General features: G+C 50.7%; 1 protein-coding gene across 1 annotated transcript in view; it reads left to right on the top strand.

Annotated features, from left to right (window-relative positions):
* The first annotated feature begins 257 nt into the window (after positions 1-257).
* Positions 258-19,147, top strand: part of LOC144156429 (solute carrier family 13 member 1-like) — a 33,944-nt gene continuing 15,054 nt past the window's right edge. Inside the window, exons 1-2 of the mRNA XM_077688375.1 lie at positions 258-308; positions 11,082-11,240. Coding sequence (XP_077544501.1) covers positions 258-308; positions 11,082-11,240 — 210 coding nt within the window. The remainder of the gene's footprint in view (positions 309-11,081; positions 11,241-19,147) is intronic.

Below are 19,147 nucleotides of genomic sequence, written 5' to 3' on the forward strand. Positions count from 1 at the left end.
GCTGCAAGTTTTGTGTAGTACAGTTGTGCTTTACAGCAGGGTCTACCATTCTCGGACAACTACAACACGCTGGAGTACGTCGGCCGCACGGGAGCCTCGCTGGCGGCGACTCAAGCCACGGCAGCTGCAAAATACAAAAACAAACTGTTCATAAAGAGACTTGCTACTCATTCCCGACACTTCCACTGCCCGATTGGACGGAATAAGTCTCCACAATACAGCTCAAGAGCTGATAGAAGCCCACTTAATGAGTCAGTATGAGCGACTGGCCCGAACCAGCACGGGCAGGCACATCCTTCAAGAACTGGGTATCGGTCACCATACAAACTGCGCGCAACTACACCCCATCCCCGCGTCAATACACTCCCAACTAATAATCAAACCGTTGCCCCGCAATATGCACCCTGAGAACCACGTCACTAGGAGACTAAAGCGAGCAGAAGCACTCCACAAGATGTACGGCAACAATCCCCGAGTTGTGTATGTTGACGCAGCAGAATACAGACTCCACGACGCATACACGATTGTAGCCATGAACAACGGCAAGGAACTTCTCAATTCGGCCACCGTTCGGTCCACCCGCCCAGAGACGGCGGGAGAGGCGGCCATAGCCCTAGCTCTAACACTCGACCCCACTCCCAGCACGATCATTTCTGATACTAAAACTGCAATTCAAAAATTTTCCACCGGACTCATCTCAGAGCCGGCACTCAAAATTTTGAAAGGAAACTCTACCCGACCACTAGAACGACCAGTTCTTCTGACCTGGACGCCCGCGCATTCGGGCCTCGAAGAAAACGAAGCGGCCCACGAACACGCCCGAGGACTCACGATCCGGGCTGGGCCTAGCCTCTATCCCTATCACGGGGCGCGATCTGCGCGGGATCGCCTGGTCTCTTTTCACATCACTATGGACTACCGCCTCTCCCGCTTGACCTATCCTCCGGCGGACAAAACTTTCGACAATTCTAAGGCTCACACGTGGCGACTTCTTCAGACAGGAACTTTTCCAAATCCCGCCGTCCTGACCCACATCCACCAAACTCTGTACCCTACTTCGGCCTGCTGCTTATGTGGCGGTCATGCCACACTATCCCACATCATCTGGGATTCCCCGAAAAACCCCTTTCCCGAAATACCCTCCGAGGAGCGGTGGGAGGCCGCGCTGCGCAGCTCGGACCCGGACCTACAGGCCAGCTTGTAAGTTGTTCGCCAGGGCTGCCGAGGTCGCTGATCAGTTCACGCTGACAGCCATCAACGCGATCTAACCACCAGCATCGCTTTCATGATGCATGATCGCTGATATTCCTCGAAATAAAGTTTATTCTCTCTCTCTCTCTCTCTCTCTCTCTCTGCGGGCGGACGCTGCTCGCCGAGATCTCCTCCTCTGCCCCCCCCCCTCTTATGCTCAACGTGCGCCGATACTGCCGGCGCTCGCGAACTCGGGAAGCAGTGTTTTGTGTGTGCCTATATTGTGTTCGGGCCGCGTGCAAGAACACTACAAGAGTTGTTTACCCATAGCGCTTCAGGGGGTACTTCCTCGGAGGCGGTTCTTCTGAGCGCTTAACGCATGGATTCGTTTGACAGCATCGGATCCCGCTGTCACTCTGTTCAACTCATGCTGTAATCTCGCCCGGAAGGGCGAGATTACAGCATGATGTTTATGCTTTTTCTGTAGTCATGCTGTTCCTGCATCATCGTTGTTCATCTCTCGTCGTGCAGTAAACCAGTTAAGCTTTTCCTCCGGCTTTTTGTCGTCATCGCCAAGGCTGCAACTCTTGCTGGCCGCTGGTCCCCCTTGCTACCACTACATGACGGAGGGCGACAGAGCTCGGTGCAGGGATGCCTTAGCCAATGTTACAACACTCAACAGCAGTTCATATAAAAATCTAGGTTTCATGCTGACCAGACGACGGCAGGTTAAGAGTCACAGAGTAGGGAAGACACCGCCTTCCCTAGAGGCGGTGCAAGCAGGTGCAAGGCGCTAATGTCGCCGATAAGCAACGACGCACCCTTCAAGGGGCCATGAAGAGAAACTAAAAGTTCGGTTCCTTAAATAAGACTGCTTTGTCCCGATTACAACCATACCGGTTTCATCGAAACTTCAAAGAAATTATGGAGCTATAATGGTAAGCATCAGAAGTAGCGTCGACTCCACTTCGCTATGACGCCGCGGAACCTTGTTCGTGCGATTGTCGGGCCGCCGACCTAAGCCGCCACCAAGAAACATAACTGAGCGATTGTAGGAGGCTTCTAGTGCCGTTTAATCGTATCATTTAATGCTAACGTGCGGCTAACACACTGAAAACTGGGGGCCGGATTTCTAGGCATTAAAAAGAGCCGTTTAGGCGCCAAAAATAGGCACGCAAAATGACGTTTTAGGGGTGCAACATCGTAAATATAGGCACCATGAATGCAAATAATTTCAAACGAAGAAGCGCGCGAACCTGTAACTATGAGAGGAAAACCAATAATTTTCTTTTTTATGATGTCACAACGGTGCCAACAGGTGAACATAAACGACTGGACTAATGGATATCTATTAGCTTAATTCAACAAACGTACTGCTCCAATTCGTGTTGAATGGCACTGTCGCTTGCTCGAGCGTCGCATTGGTGAACTGGAAAGAAACAGAATACTTGAGAGCTGGGTGTCACGATTTAGACCCACGTTCGTGAACCTGGGAGGGTAGGGATACCCTCCAGCCGAGAGACGACATGCAGCGTGCTGGTGGTGACGGTGACTGACCCCCGAGCAGCCGTGCTCGGCGGTGTTTATTCCCCGGCCACCCACAATGTTGCCCACCGAGCCTAGTGGGGCCACTGAACTTAGCGGCCAACGAATATCAGGGATGGGGGGCGCCACACACTTGTCACATCCCTCACCCCCAAGTTTGTTTGTCCTACACAAACACAAAACAACACCTGTCCCCCCGGCGAGTACCGGTCCGGAGGTCTCCGCAGTCTCTCACTCCGCCGGAGCACAGGTGTCGAGGCCGTTGTGGCAGCATTAGGTGCTACCTGTGTCACACTCGCACCAGCTGTCAGCCTTCCCGGTGTCGAAGGACTTGCGCGTGGCGCCATAGTGGCGCGAGTAGCACCAGCCCCTGGTGCTGTGCTGGCAGCGGTCGGTGAAGCTGGCTCCCCTTGAAGGAGTCCAGGCTGAGGCAGTGCAGCGGGCCCGTGGCCAGGCAGCCCGGCTGCGCCAGCACCTGCTCGGGCGCGTACGGGTCCCCGCACAGCATGCACAGCATCAGCCGTAGGTCCGGCCGGGGCCCAGCGACCGCGGGCAGCGCCTGGTAGATGTGAAGCCGGCCCGCCCGCCGCTCGATGCTCTCCACCAGCGCGCACAGCGCCTGCTCCAGCCGCACGGGGTCCAGGCCGCCGCCGCCGTCCACGAAGGGGCACTGCAGGCTCTTGGCCTGGTTGATGCCCTCCTCGCGCATGAAGTCCCCCTGGCCCGCAAACACCATGACTAGGGGCAGGCCGTGGAAGGGCAGCCGGTCCTCCTGCTCCAGGTTGGCCAGCAGGGTCTTCTCGAGGCTCTCGCGGATGTACTCCAGCCCCACGTCGCCGTCGATGATCCTGAAGTCCAGCGCGTACTGGGCTTTGTCGTTGAGCCGGAAACCCTGCGGGAGCACCTGCCGCATAGCCTGTGCCACCTGCTGGGCGCGGCCCCCGGCACCCAGCACCACCAGGTGCAGCAGGCGGTCGTTGGCGCCCCGCACGCCGCCGCCGTTGGTGCCGGCCTCTCGCCGGTGCAGCAGCTGCTCGATGACGCCGTCCATGCAGTCGGGCTGGACTGGGCAGTGCTCCCTCTGGCACCTCAAGGCTTGCCGCCGTGCCGGTGAATGTCCCCACCTCGGGCTGGAACAGGGCCTCGAACTTGGTCAGGAGGCTCGGGCCGTCTGCCACTGCATGCACTGCTTCCTGGTACTCCGGCAGCCTCACGCCCAACGCCTGGATCCAGTTCCGGCCCAGCAGCGTCGGTGACGGTCCCTTGGTCAGGTACAGGGGAAGGGTGGCCTCCCTGTCGCCAAGGCGGACGCTGACCTGGGCTTGACCCTCGACTTGGGCGAGCTGTCCGGAGTAGCTGCGCAGCATGACGCGCGACGCCTCGACGGCCACGCCAGGGAAGGTGCGCCTGAATGCTTTCCGGGCCATGACCGACACACTGGCCCCTGTGTCCAGCTCCATGGAGATGGGGCGCCCGCAGACTTCGACGGTCAGCCAGTATGGTGGCACCGGCGGCTGCACTGTGGCCGCGTGCCACATGTCGAAAATCTGCGAGTCTTCGGCCACGACGTGAAGCCTAGCCGTTGCATCCGAAGCTGCTGCCGCACGCCCCCGCCGCCTACCCTTGCGCCGACTCCCTCGGCCGTGGGCTGGCGCGGAACCTGTGCTCGACGCCGGCTGCTGCTTCCGTCCGTCCGCCGTCGTCCCCCCTTGACACGCCCGAGCAATGTGCCCAGTTCTTCCGCACGCAAAGCACTCCGCTTGCGCGAACTGGCACTGTGAAGGGGGGTGGTCACCACCGCATCGACTGCACCTGTCATGCCATGCCGCCATCTTGTTCACCGCCGCCTCCGCCGACGATGAGCCGGCTGCACGCGCTAGCTCGCCCGCGTCCTTGGCCGCAGCCTCCATCGCCAGCGCTGCCTTCACGGCGTCGTCCAGCGAGGGGTCGGGAAGCTCCAGGAGTCGCGTCTGCATGGCGGGGTCGTTGATGCCGCAGACGAAACGGTCCCGGAGCAGCGAGTCGAGCTGCTCCCCGAAGGCGCAGCCGCTCGCCAACCCTCGCAGCGCTGCGACGAACTGCCCGAGCGTCTCTCCGTCTCGGCGGCTCCGGTTGTTGAAACGAAAACGCTCCATTAGCGTCGACGGAGCCGGGCTGTAGTGCGAGCGTAGCGTCGCGAGCAGCTCACCCAGCGACTTCTCGTGCGGCGTGGCCGGCTTGAGCAGGTCGAGCAGGAGAGCAAAGACGCGTGTCCCGCAGCTGGCCAGGAAGATGTCGCGCTGTTTCGCCTCGGGTGTGTCGTTCGCCCGGAAAAACACGCCGACTTGCTCCTCGTAGACCGGCCAGGCGGACCCTTCACCCTCGAACGGCTCGAGCCTCCCGTACAGCGGCATGGCGTAATGGCGGCTGGCTTGAGGGGGCGGTGTCTCGGCGTTCTCGGTGGCAGCGTTCTCGGTGGTTTCGGCCGCTCCGCGGGCTTCTTCCCTCGTCGCCAGTGTCACGATTTAGACCCGCGTTCGTGAACCTGGGAGGGTAGGGATACCCTCCAGCCGAGAGACGACATGCAGCGTGCTGGTGGTGACGGTGACTGACCCCCGAGCAGCCGTGCTCGGCGGTGTTTATTGTCCGGCCACCCACAATGTTGCCCACCGAGCCTAGTGGGGCCACTGAACTTAGCGGCCAACGAATATCAGGGATGGGGGGCGCCACACACTTGTCACACTGGGAATACCGTAATAGCGTACTTTATGTCCGACTGATGTAATTTCATTACGACACAACAATATCAGACATAAATAATAAGCGCAAGAGAGACGAAAATTTTTCAAAAAATTTACATGCTCTTGTTTGAGGGCGGTTAGGTGCAACTCTAGCCATTTTGTCAAATACAATGACATTATTCGAATTTTCAGACAAGACGTACCAACACTGCCGAACATAGAAACTTGAACACACTCGAAGATCATTTAAAAAGTGTGTAGCAGACGAACAGATTTTTGGAGGAAAAGCGTGTTTCGAAACCAGTCGGCATTTTTAATTGTAAGGCGTAAGAAAATGCGGCTTCTCAGTGATGTTGCGCCGCTGGCTTTACAGTATAGGAGGGATCTGCTAAGAAGTGCGTGTTTCATGTCCAACCATTGCGGTGAAAATAGAGTTGGATATGAGTATGCTTCTATAAGCGAGAATGGGACTTCGCGTGCTTTAAGAAATCTGTTCGGAGAGCACGTATAGCGTATCCTAATAATCGCTGTAAAAATTGTGGAAACAATAGGAAACTACCAGCATCTCTAGATTTTTAATTCGAAATTCTGCCTCTTGTCACTGAGAAAGAGCGTTCCATTTCACTGCTGTTAGCGGTTGTTTGCCGGGATTGGTCGAACTAGGGGACTACGTTGAACTTATAGAGTTCCGAGCAGTCAATGCTAGCTGCCTAGTAACATGAACAACGATCTCAAACTGCGCTCGAAAGCGAAAGATGAGGCTAAATTAGAGATGTGAGGGGTTACAAAAAACATAAAGAAACTAAAACAACAGGTTGCTTCCTTTTTTTAACCGGGATAACATTAAAAAAATATTCAAAAACAACCAGAGCTTCCTAGGGGACATTCGTTGTGACGCGACTAATCTGCAGTGGGGAAGCGCTTTCTAAAATCAATGCCTTGACGTGAAATCGTGCACGCATTTTGGGAGCGGAAGTTCTCCTGGGACTTTCGTGATGCAGCCAGTAACAATCATGTTCTTTTCAGTGTTAACGTAAAAATTCATTGGCCACTTAAGTGTCTTAAGAGATTCGAAGGCGAACGCCAGCCATTATCAAACACTTCTTGAATTCTGCATCGCGTTTGCGGTGTCATCACGTTCACCTGTCATGCGGCACGCATCGGGATAATTCTTGTGCCATCCTGGCACGGTACCGGGTGTTACGAATCGGCCAGCGCCGCTGTACTTTCCCGCATCACTCCTCGGATGTGCGGCGAAGCCACTACGTGCGCCTTTGAAAACAGGCGCCATCGTGTCGGTGAATCATACTTTCACGTCTCGACAAGCCCGGGTCAGACGCTTCGCTTTCGGCGCATTTCAAAACTTGTCTCAACGCTCTTCAAGGACACAGAGGCCCCGTCGATCGCAACGGAGTCCTCCTCTCTCCCCTCTCTCGGACTCAACGTGCGCCGAGGCTACCGACTGTCACGAACTCTGGAAAGAGCGTTGTGTGCGTCTGTGACGTTCGTGGCGTGTTGCCGCTTGTTGGCGTTTTGACCGTTACGGCTTTTCGGTATAAATAGAAGCCGCCCAAGCGCTGTAACTCATTCCCGTTAGAGCAGCGAATCGATGCTGTCGCTCTGCTCGAGTCCTGTGTTGTAACCTTGCCCGTCGGGGCATTGTTTTTTCGGCTTCGGCTCACCTCTCGCTATGAAGTAAACAGTTAGGTTAGCCTACGGCTTTTGGACTTCTTCACGGCTGCAACAGCGGCTGGCCGCTCGCATCATACACGCTGCCACTCGTATGTCGGAGGCGACGAAGACCGGCTCGGCTCGGCCCACCCGGTCGCAACAACTGGTGTCAGCGCTGGGATGACACGGTTGCAACAACTGGTTGGCAGCGGTGGGATGGCAACTTCGTAACACCTGGAGCCAGCGGTGCGAGATCCAACACCACGGACGTTGAGGCGGCTTCGGACTTCGCAGAATTCACGGCGGTCAAGGGTGAGTGGGGGACTTTTCTTCACTGAGTTTTACCAGGCTTCTGAGGATAGCTGGTAGGGCGTGTGTTTTTGTCGCGTGGGTTATTCGTGCAAAACATTTTTGGAGCAGTGGTAAAGCAGTACTCTAGACCGGCCATGAATTTGAAGACGTTAAAAAAACCGCAGTTGTTGGAGCTAGCAAAAGAGTTCCGCTTGGATGTTACGGACGCGCTGAGAAAGCCAGAGCTGATACAGGCTATACTCGCTGTCGGGGCTGACGATGAGGAGCTGTCGGAATGCATTGAGCTGATCAATAACAGGGAGAGCGCGAAACGTCAGGCCGCCGAGGCAGAGGCTAAACGTCTGGCTGCAGAGGAGGAACGCGAGGAAAGAAAACGAGAGCAGGAACACGAGGCAAAGATGCGATGGTACGACCTCGAACTCGAGCGCCTCGAACAGGAAAGAAAGAGGCTCGAGCGAGAGAGACTCCAACGGGAGAACAAGAACCGAGATCACGAAATTCAACTCGAGCAGGAAGAAGTGAAGCCCGAGTTAGAATTGTTGCTCGAAAAAGACCTCGTTGTCGGGGAAAGCACCGTGCCAGCGCTGCCAGTAGCAGACGCTCGGGAGCACGAGTCGGAGGCGACTTTTGCGGCCCAGCAGCGCGGCGAGGTGGCTAACAGAGATAGCGGAGATAGCGCATTTCCGGAGGCTCACGACAGAGGGCAATGTAAGTCCACTGAGAGCGAAAATGTGTTTGTGTTGGCTTCAGAGATCTCGGCTGGGTGTTTAGATGGGTCAAATTCGCGGGAGGCCTTGGGAACGGCTACCGGTCTGAACATGAACATTTCGCGAGATAGCGAGGATTCGCTGGAGTGCGTAAACCATGAGGCTACCGAAAGGCAACACGAGTCCGCTGAAACGGAGGTTGTTTCTTCGGACGGCGGCAGTTCAGAAGAGACCGACGTTGTGGCAAAGCCTGCAGCCGAGGGAGCGAACGGTTTGCACGGTTCAGTTGGGAGAAATGAAGATCTCGCCACTGAGCAAGCCGATTCCGTCCTGCCACCAGCTCAGGTAACCAACCTCGAGCAACGGGCAGCCGAGCTCGTAGAGATTTAGGTGTCGCGGGCGGCTGAGCCGTCTTTTGAGACAGGGCAGCCTGGTTGTAGTGTAGTCAGGTCAGTGAGGAACGAGAACAGGAACACGCTTCGGGCTTCGCGTGCTGAGGCTGCCGCCGAAAGCGCGAGGGACGCCGAGATAGGGCCTGTTGGAAGCTACGAGGTGTATAATGAGCACGTCGTGCCCTTGTCACTCTCAGCTGATGCTCCCGATGATAGCCCAACATCGGCTGAGCTAGTTGAGAATCCGGTGTCGCCTACGGATGAGCCGAAGTCGGGAACCGCCCAGCCTAAAGGAAAGAACGTAAACGCGTTCCGGCGTGTGCTTGCCGAACGCGTTCGTGAAAAGGCGAGCAATGAGGAGAGAGGAAAAACCTCTGCGCGTACTTGTGGCGCGGGTTTCAGTGCGGGCACGCGAAGGGGCAAAGCCGTGAGCTCGCATCGCGCCAGGGGAACGCCGCCTCCAAAAAGGAGTGCGCGCCTCTCGTTTGAACGTTGGAAAATCTCGTTCGCTCCTCCGCGCGCTCGACCTTTGCCGAACAAGACGACCGGTGTCCTTTCACGCGGTCGCAGCAGCGTTCAGAGAACGGGTGCACCTAAAGTGCGATACAGAAGGGGAAAGCTCAGGGCATTGACGAGAGCTCGAATCGCAGCTCTCAGCGCGAGAAGTGGCTTGTAGACGCCTGACTTTCTCAATTTCATTGTTTTTCCTGAAGCAGGTTTCGCCCTTCACGATTACGTTTTTTGTGTGTGGGACATTTCCAATCACGCGAAATGTCACCTTTCAAGTTTGTGTACTTGTCTAAAGTACTGCTGGGCTAAAATATGAATATAGTAGTTAGTTATTCGCGTATTTTTTTCGCGACTAAAAGCCTGGTAGATCTTCAGTGTGGATTTGTCTTCGCACTTTCCGGTGATGCGGTTGTGTCTTCCTGTGTTGTTCTGTTGCTTGCCTGACCAAGCCAGAGATGTTCTTGGGGAGCCACTACTCGTCCAGTGATCGGCCCTGTGAAGCTCCAGCGCGGTGTCGTACAGCCCAGGCCTGGAGTCGAGCGTGTGCCGGGCGCTTCACTTCGACAGCATCCCTCCGGACAACGGTTGAAGACCCTTATCCATCGGGATCTCGGACCCCCGGCGGAGAAGCTGTTACGAATCGGCCAGCGCCGCCGTACTTTCCCGCACCACTCCTCGGCTGTGCGGCGAAGCCACTACGTGCGCCTTTGAAAACAGGCACCATCGTGTCGGTGAATCATACTTTCACGTCTCGACAAGTCCAGGTCAGACGCTTCGCTTTCGGCGCATTTCAAAACTTCGGCGGCTGCCGGCGAGGCTCGTCTCAACGCTCTTCAAGGACACAGAGGCCCCGCCGATCGCAACGGAGTCCTACTCTCTCCCCTCTCTCTGACTCAACGTGCGCCGAGGCTACCGACTGTCACGAACTCTGGAAAGAGCGTTGTGTGTGCCTGTGGCGTTCGTGGCGTGTTGCCGCTTGTTGGAGTTTTGACCGTTACGGCTTTTGGGTATAAATAGAAGCCGCCCAAGCGCTGTAACTGCTTCCTGTTAGAGCAGCGAATCGAGGCTGTCGCTCTGCTCGAGTCCTGTATTGTAACCTCGCCCGTCGGGGCATTGTTTTTTTTTGCCTTAGGCTCACCTCTCGCTATGAAGTAAACAGTTAGGTTAGCCTACGGCTTTCGGACTTCTTCACGGCTGCAACAGCGGCTGGCCGCTCGCATCATACACGCTACCACTCGTATGTCGGAGGCCACGGAGCTCGGATCGGGTGCCCCCACTCAGTCGCAACACGGGTTAGCGCTGTAGTGACCACAGTTGGCTGTGCCTCTTGAGACCCGAGTTCAAATCCCTTTCGAACCCCCAAAAGTTTCCATGTACGTTTTATGTACTCTTTATCTTTACAGCAGCCGTAATTTGGTTTCATTCATGTAGTAGCCAGCAACTACGGTCACTTTTTGCGTTTGATGAGACATCCAAAGATTTTGCCTTAAGAAGTATGTCGAGTTTTTTTATAGGTCGGTGCGGAATCGTTTTTTTTTACTTTGTCATATTTTGTGAAACAAAAAAACATGAAAAAGACTTTTTTTCACGCCCCTCAAAATTTCATGAAAACTTACATATTTAGGCTAATAGAGTTTGTATAGGCACCAATTTTGAAAATAGGCATTTATAGGCATTTAGAAACTAATGTGAAAATTGACATTTATAGGCACTATAAAACACCACAAACACCCTTCTTAGCCTCTAATTTATGCTCATATATCAAGGAGCCCAATGAAAGAATTATGCATTTGCCTAAAATACTGATAACTATGTTTTAGTGCCGGCCCACATTACTTCACTCCTGTTAATATCACTTCGATGTAAAGGGCCATTTGAAAGTTTTTCAATATTTCTTCGTTTTTTCGATTAAAAAACGTCTTTTTCGGCTGCAATGGAACTGAGTGAGTTATCAAAAGCTAGTTCTTTCAAAGTGGACAAGGTTGCAATGTGTCTTCAAGGCGCCTTTAAAGATTAGCCACGGCTGTTTTCAGGAAAGCGGCTTCAGTCTGTGGCTGTGCGATCAACTGAGGCGACTGGAACTCAGCAAGCTGCTCTATCAGTGCATCCTGGCCACCTTCTCTTCGCTCCTCACCGAGCTTGGGAGCAGCGCAGCGGCGGCCTCCGTGTTGGTACCAGTCGCCGTCGACATCGTGCGTATATCATGCCTTCGGCTGCTTTTCGACTCGCGCCCTTTAGTTGCTTGATCTCTACTGCTCCACAAACACGCGGTCTGAGCGAATGCGCCTGGTGAGATGAGCGGAACGAAAGAGGCCATGCCGTCGCATGCAGAGAGCCTGTCAGGCCGTGGCAACTAGTAAAAATTGTTCGAAATACTCCGGACTCTAGTCTTTCATACAGTGGTGAGGTCGCCGCGCGCTTCTATTTCGCAAACGTAATTGTTGGGATCTGGATGAAAGTTTAGGACTGCTGAGCTGACGTCATGATTTTTTACCTATGACGAGGAGTAAATTTACGAGCGCATGACGATCCTGTGAGTCGACTTTCCACTGACTGTCGCATACAAATCGGTCTGGTACAATCGATCAGCTGCGCCAGTAAAGACAGCGCCCGTAAGGCACAAAAAGGCGTAGTTCGAGAAGTTATGACACTTCGTCGTTATGATAGTGAAAGCATAGGTCTGTGTATAAAAAAGAACAACAGAAACAACAACAAAAATACAAAACCGAACTACACGAGAAGTCGCCAAATTTGCCTATACGTAGAGCTCAACCTGGCAGTTTGGTTACTGATATCCAAATATGGCTACCATCTTTCGTCCCACAAAAAATAAAACAAAATATAAAAACCTGAAATTAACTAGCGAAATCGCGAACGTTTACCTCATTAAGCGCCATTGTGAATAAGAAAAAAAAACCAAAAACCAAAATAAAATCAAATGAAATAATGAAATCACTAACGTACATTAAAGGGACACTGAAGTGATATGTAAACATTGCGGGATTACTAGCGCAAATTGTAGTCCGGAGTCCCCAGGCCATGTTTCGACCACTCTGGGCGTGTTTACGCGATTTTATTTAGTAGAAAAAATAATTCGAAAATGCTGTCCTCCTCTCTTTACGCTCGCCCATTTTCTGTGGCGTTTTCCTGTGACGTCGGGAGGAGCCGAGCTCGCAATTGGCTGCGCTACTGCACGGCTCCCCGGCCTTCAGACAGAGTCAGTCGGCCCAGCGTTTCGTCCGCCGGCCGCCGGCGGGTCGTCGCAATTCGTTCGCTTAGTTGAAACGAAGCCAGGACACGTTTGTGAATGGAAGAATGGGCCTTTCTTTACTTGGTTAGTTTGTACACTGTGTCTAGCTCCAAGTCAATGTCGCTTCACACAAGCGCTGCAGAAGCGCACATGCGACGCTTCGCTGACTGGTACGCCAGTAGGAAAATATAAGGCCTTTTGAAGGCGGGAGAAGAGTCAACGAAGTCAATATTGGTACTAAGGAAATAAATTCAACTGATATTTTTACCGTACAGCATAAAACTAGGGTGCGGGAAGTACTTTTTTGCACTGGGCGAACAAGCACAGCGGCCAGCAGCACGACTACGCATCTGCGAACGCTTTTCCGTCTAAGTAATGCAATTGCTAGACGTGAGATATTGTGGAAACTTGGGGGATGCTTACTGCACGAGCGCAAAACAACAAATAGTCACCTAAGCTGCTTAGAATGCTAAAACTAAATAAAAGTGTAAACTGGTTATATATTATATACCTTATATTTCCAAGGTCAGCAGTGCTCACCTGTGGCCGAGTTCAATAAAAAAAAAAAAAGCCTGTGGCGGAGTGGTTTGGAGCGCTAGGTATGTCGGCGCAAGTGTTTTGCAAGTCACAAGTTCAAATCCCCGCGGGTACAAGCTTTTTCTTTTTTTTATAAGTTAACTTTTTTGTTTTCCGCCGATGTTTTCTATATTGAGTTCACCTTTTTTTGGGGCCGCAACGTTCATTGCTCCACGAACTAGTTCACAGAACGCGCGCAGGCTGGCACTGGCGCGCTAGCGAGTTCTCGTTGGCGCGCTGTTGCCATAAGCACCCACTGCTTGCGGGCAGTGGGCACAGGCCAGAATCAACAGACCCTTGGCCTGGTGCGAACACGCTTTTTACGATGCAGGCATGAGTGAGGCAAGCTCCAAAATATAGGGGAAAAGCGCATTGAATTTGAGCGTCTGCGGGGACGCGGAGGGTGTTCATGCACTGCGTAGGCCTCGGCTAGTGAATGCTTCGATTCCAAGCCGTCCTGGCAGGCTTATCTTATGCATTTTACAGCCGACAACATAGCAGAAGCGCGGTACGATGATTACTGATATATTCAGAATGCTCATCCAATAACGCCATTGGTTGTGTTTTACAGAACCTAAACCGAAACCGAAACTTGTTTGATTGCTAACCTTGAGCATCGTCCAATCACGGTGCCCCCTCATCCCAACGTCACAGCCTTAGGTGATGCGGCCGCCGCAAACCACGCATGGTAGTTTTTCTTCTTTCGCGCTTTGTAAAATAATTACCTATTTGTCAACCGGATAAACGATGAAAAGTGTGCTAATTTGAGCCAGTCTACGCAGTGCTAGCAAAAACGGGAGCTTGACAAATTCACTTCAGTGTCCCTTTAATCCAGCACACTTACGCTACCAACAAAAAAAGTGAAAATCATTCCAAAACTCTGTCTCACGAGCGCCAACACGCGAATAAGTAAAACAAAGGAAAAAAAGACAAAGAAAAAGACACCGTCTGTGTTGGCGTGTTCTTTCAATGTCACCAGGAAAACGTAATGTTGATGAAACGGAATAGCGGTGTAAGAATGTCGACGCATTTGTAGGCATTGGGGTGCTTTTTTAATTAGTTCGACACCTCCTTCAGGATAAACGCAAGCATGTTGAGCCTGGCGTTGTTTACCTTGTGCCATTGGAAGATCGCGACGTTGAGGGTTGATATTTGGTCCAAGTACTTTACCTGTGCACTTTCCGAAAGTATAGCGCAGCGATAAAGATAGCAGAATAGATACGCAGCACAAACACGATGAGATAAGGCCACATAAGCCGGCACATGGCTATACTTGCGCCAAACTTCTCGCCATGCTGTCGTCTTCACGACATTCCCGTATTCTGGGCAACTACCGCGCTTTTCCTTGGCACCTACAGTCATTACAGTCGGGACATCGCCTCCTGTATTTTTACAATGCCGAACGCATCGCGCGCTTCCCAATGGGAGTGAGTGGTACGCCTGCAGTGCCCACATGTCGCGAGGTGGGGCCCCGAGCTGAACCGGGATCACGCAACCGTAACTGACTTCTAGAGCGGCTTGTGCTTGGTTGCCAAGGCAACCGAAGTTTGAGATTGTCAAAGAAATGGCGCTCGCGCCAGTGCTAGAAAGCTCAGGGGCCCTATTCTCGACTGCACAAATTGCCGTCATTTCGCCCATGTTTTTTTTGCGTAAGCACGACGTAAGCAATCAGTGACGTGCTGCACCTACAGCTATGACGACATGCAGCGTAATTTGACGAGTCACTCATAAAGATCGCTACCAAGGTATCAAATATTGTGCACGAAGGATATAAAAACACTTGGCATGTACTATAAAAATTAGGACGGTAGCTGAGTCTGACAAGAAAAACACATTTCTGGAGGTCAAATTTGGCGCCAACACCACAAGGCGATCGAGTAACGTTGATCCAAAAGCGAGCGAAAGGCGGATGTTGAGCTAAAGAATATTTTTTACCGTATCAATTTTTTACCGTATCAATTTATCTCTTTCAATCACTTTTATTAACATAGCTGGGCTCTCTGCTTCAATGCAAGCTTTGTTGCGTTATCACCTTCCCTGCCGCCACCGCCGCCACGCCATCGTCTGCTGCTATGTAATGAACTGTAATGAACTGTAACGCTGTAATGAACTAAATAGTCACTTTTCATTGTTATTTTTCTCTTGAGTTCGATCATGTGACCCAACAGCTTACTAGGACAAGTATGGACAAATGCTATGCATTGGGTTCTCTTTGTCATGGAGAGGCTTGTACTGCCCTCTTATGTTGCGGTTACGCCAAACAAATAATTTTTATTTCATTGCCAAACATAAAAGCAAAATACTGCATGTTATTTGTGCGTTCCATGATCGCTGACTTGGAAGCAGTTGAAACTATAATTTGCTTCGGTAGGAAACATGCTTTAAACAGCGCGCATGCGAAACTGCGCCTGCTGCAAATTGCCGCGCATTTCGCGGTGCCGAAAGCTTGTGCAATATTTTGCCCTATTTTGCTTGTATTTTGCGACAAAAACAGCCGCCATTTTTAAGCTGTTACGTAGCATTACGTCACTTTTACGCAGGCTGAAGTTGCCAATGCATGATGTAATCGTTCCCGCCAACTGTTTAAATTACGTCACGCCTTCTCAGCCAATCACAGAGGGGGTGTGTATTACAAGCAGTAGTGTTGTTGAATAGCAAAGACAGGCTTACGTTTTCATGTCCGCTGCATTTAGTCTGGTTTTTCATTGCCGGCCAGGAATTATGCGCCTTTAGTAACGAGAAATAAGGCAAACTTTAGAACTGGTGTCCGTAAACGACATGAAACGTCAAAATGACGACTGCACACACAACCGCTTTGTTAACCGGAAGCACGTGACCAAAATTGAAAGCCAATCAGAAAAGACTTCCGGAAAATTGCCTGAATTGCCGGCAATTTGTGCAGTCGAGAATAGGGCCCCGGAGCCGCGGCGCGGCATGTTTTGCCAACGTTGCCGCTCTCCACCACGCGTCGCCCCAAGCTGAACTGGTCATGTGATTCAAGCGCTGGGACATAGTTTCTTACAGTATACACTAGAGAGTAATCTGACGCTAGCGTCTATGCGGCTCACATTAATGTCGTCTGTGTCGTCATGGACCGCCATTATACATCGCACTCGCCTTCGTTTCATCATTGGCTTGGATTGAAGCGTTTTAGTGACCGCAAATTCAAAGAAAGTGCCGCAAAAGCGTGAAGAATATTGTGCAATTATGTAGGTGGAAAATAAAAACAGGCTGTTTTAAATAAGGAAAAATGGAGTAAAGCGTATTTTTGCCGGAACGGTTGCGCCTGTTATTCCGCAGGCCAAGGTTGTAGTTACGAACAATGTTAATATTTGGGGGGTAACTCATTAGAGACTGTGATTTTATTATTTTACCATTATTTCAAATAGTAAGTCGTTTGAAGAGTTTTGAAATTTTTTTGAGTGTGCCTGTGGAAACTTTGCCTTCGTGGTGAACCGGTGCACCGACCGCCAGCTAGTTTAACAAGAAATAAGAAAACGTGGCGTTAAACAGTCGTGGACGATGACAAGATAGGACGCATACAAGCGCCCGTATCTGCCGTATCTTGTCTTCGTCGAAGTACGCTTTGTTTCTTTTTTTTCGTCGGCTACAAATTTTGCGGCGCCATATTACCCGCTAAGCCATACGTCCTTCGACTGCGGCATGAGCAACGTCAGGTGCGATCACGCACTGCCTGCTGTTTCACCGAACACGGCTGCCGCAGAAGAGGCAGGATTTCGGCTTCCTTATAGCTCGTAAGCGTGTTAATGCATAGTGAAGAAAGCAAATCCCAAAAACCGTTTAAGAATCCAATTTTCACGCCAAGCTCAAGCCAAAAGAGGGGGGGGGGGGTCTTCCCATGAAGCCCAACGACGACATGGCTTACCAAGCGCAGTTTCCTCTCTAGTATACTTTCTAAGAAACTCTATGCCGATTGGGGGAGAGTGGCCGGAGTAGAAGGAGACGGCTTGGTTGGCCGGTCCGGGCTGATGCGTTTGGCATTGTTAAAGTACAGGAGGCGATGGTCGGGATCACGGTCGGGATCAGTTTGAAACATTTGAAGGTTATCGCGTGAGCGCCGACCGACCGCGACGACAGTGAATTTGAGTGACACTTTTTAGCATCGATGCAGAACGAGAGTATTCTAGGTTTGCTTCTCCCTTGGCTGTTCCATGCAGTGCGCTCACTGGCGTTCCAAACGATAGCGGCCACGTTCGTTTCTCTTTTTGAGTTATTCTTTTCTCCCGTCATCGATATACTTAACTCTGATACGCAGCCTTCTTTGGGCAACTATGACGGCATGCCGGGGTACTGTAGTATAAAAAATTGAAATTTAATAATAATAATAATAATAATAATAATAATAATAATAATAATAATAATAATAATAATAATAATAATCAATCAATCAACCTTTATTTTCGGTGCCCAGGAACAACCCTAGGGTCTTGGTACTGGTACACCATATACAAAACATACAAAAAACAAACTAAAATCAAGACAACACAACACACAAAACCGTATGCATGAAAGAAACAATAAAGTAAAGATAGTTACAGTAATCTTAGAAAGCAAAACAGCAAAAAAATAAGAAAAGAAAAGAAACAGGAGACCTAGCGTTGCAAGCCATGACACTCGGACAGCGAAATGTTCAAGGCACGTGAAAAACAGGAAATACTCACTGAACATGGCAGAGATAAGTTATACGCATAAAACGAAGGTTTTATAACAAAATGTTCGAACTTTGAAAGAAGCTCAGCATTACAAGCACTGGCACTCAAACCTACAGAAATTCAAGCAACGCAAAACCAAGAAATGTGAAAAACAAACAAACAAGAACATTATTTGCCTAAAATAAATACGGCACATAAATTTGCAATGACATAAAGGCACTTAAGATACAACAGTTTTCAAGTCGTTTGAGAACAAAGAAAAAGAGCTCCGGAATATATCAAGACGATCAGAATATTCATTATATGCACATTGTATTCTGCAGATGGACGAGCATCTTCTACTTAAAGCATCTGTTCTAAAAGTTCGAAATGTTCGGAAAAGTTTGTTCGGCAAGTTGACATTGATAAGTGTAACCAAGTCGTCACACAAAATATCCCCATGAATAAGTTTATAAAGAAAGATAATATCAGCTCGCATTCGTCGACACCGAAGGGAAGGAAGACTTTTCAGAAAAGGCACACTGCCGTTAGCGTCTTCTTGCGCATGACGGAAGCGGTGCTTAAAGATAAAGAGGAACTTATTTGGAACTCTTTCGATACGGTCACTATTGGACTTGTAAGTTCCATTCCAAACAACAGAGCCGTATTCGAGAAGAGGTAAGCAGAGAGCCGAATACAACTTGAAGAAAGGAAGAGGACCTTTAAACTCTCTAGAATATCTGCAAACAGCACCCAGACATCGAATAGAGCGACGGGTAATTTGTGTAACGTGGGAAGAGAAAGTCAGAGAAGAATCAAATAGTACTCCCAAGTCACGAATTTCAGTCACCCTCGGCAATGCAGTGGTTGCAATTTTATAAGAGTATTGCAGCTGTTGAGTTTTTCTACTATAGGAGACAACTTTCGTTTTTGAGGGGTTCAAAATTAGGTCGTTTTTGGTGCACCAACGATGGAATGACGCAATATCAGCCTGAAGATAATTACAGTCATGAATATTACGCACTTCTCTAAAGATTTTCATATCATCAGCATACAACAAAAAAGAATAATTTTGAGTTACAGAAGCAACATCGTTAATGAAAATGGAGAAAAGAAGGGGACCCAGAACAGAGCCATGGGGTACACCACTGGTTGCTTTGTACCTAAATGAAGTTTGACCGTTAACACTTACATAGCAATATCGCTGCTGGAGATAGCAACGTATAAGACCCACCAAAGAAGCGTGGACATCTAACAAAATGAGCTTGGCAAGCAATAACGAGTGGTTGACTACATCAAAGGCCTTGCTCATGTCACAGTAGACCACATCAAGCTGGCTTCTACCAACGATTGCTGGGACGGCCTGCTCCATGAAGCACGCGAGGTTTGTGGAAGTTGAACGACCACGCATAAAGCCATGTTGATTAGGAATGAGGACGTGTTTAAGTGAGAAAGACAAGACCATATGAAGAGATAACTCGAATATTTTAGAGGCAGAACAAAGGAGAGAGACTGGCCTATAGTTTATGGCGTCAGGTTTTGGGCCTGACTTGAATACAGGGAATACGCGAGAGATTTTCCATGAGCGAGGGAACGTGCCAGACCGGAGACAGTTATTAAA

This window comes from Haemaphysalis longicornis, unplaced genomic scaffold (assembly GCF_048455015.1).
Source record: "Haemaphysalis longicornis isolate Haplotype H1 unplaced genomic scaffold, Haemaphysalis longicornis Haplotype H1 scaffold_1, whole genome shotgun sequence".
Lineage (NCBI taxonomy): Eukaryota > Metazoa > Arthropoda > Arachnida > Ixodida > Ixodidae > Haemaphysalis > Haemaphysalis longicornis.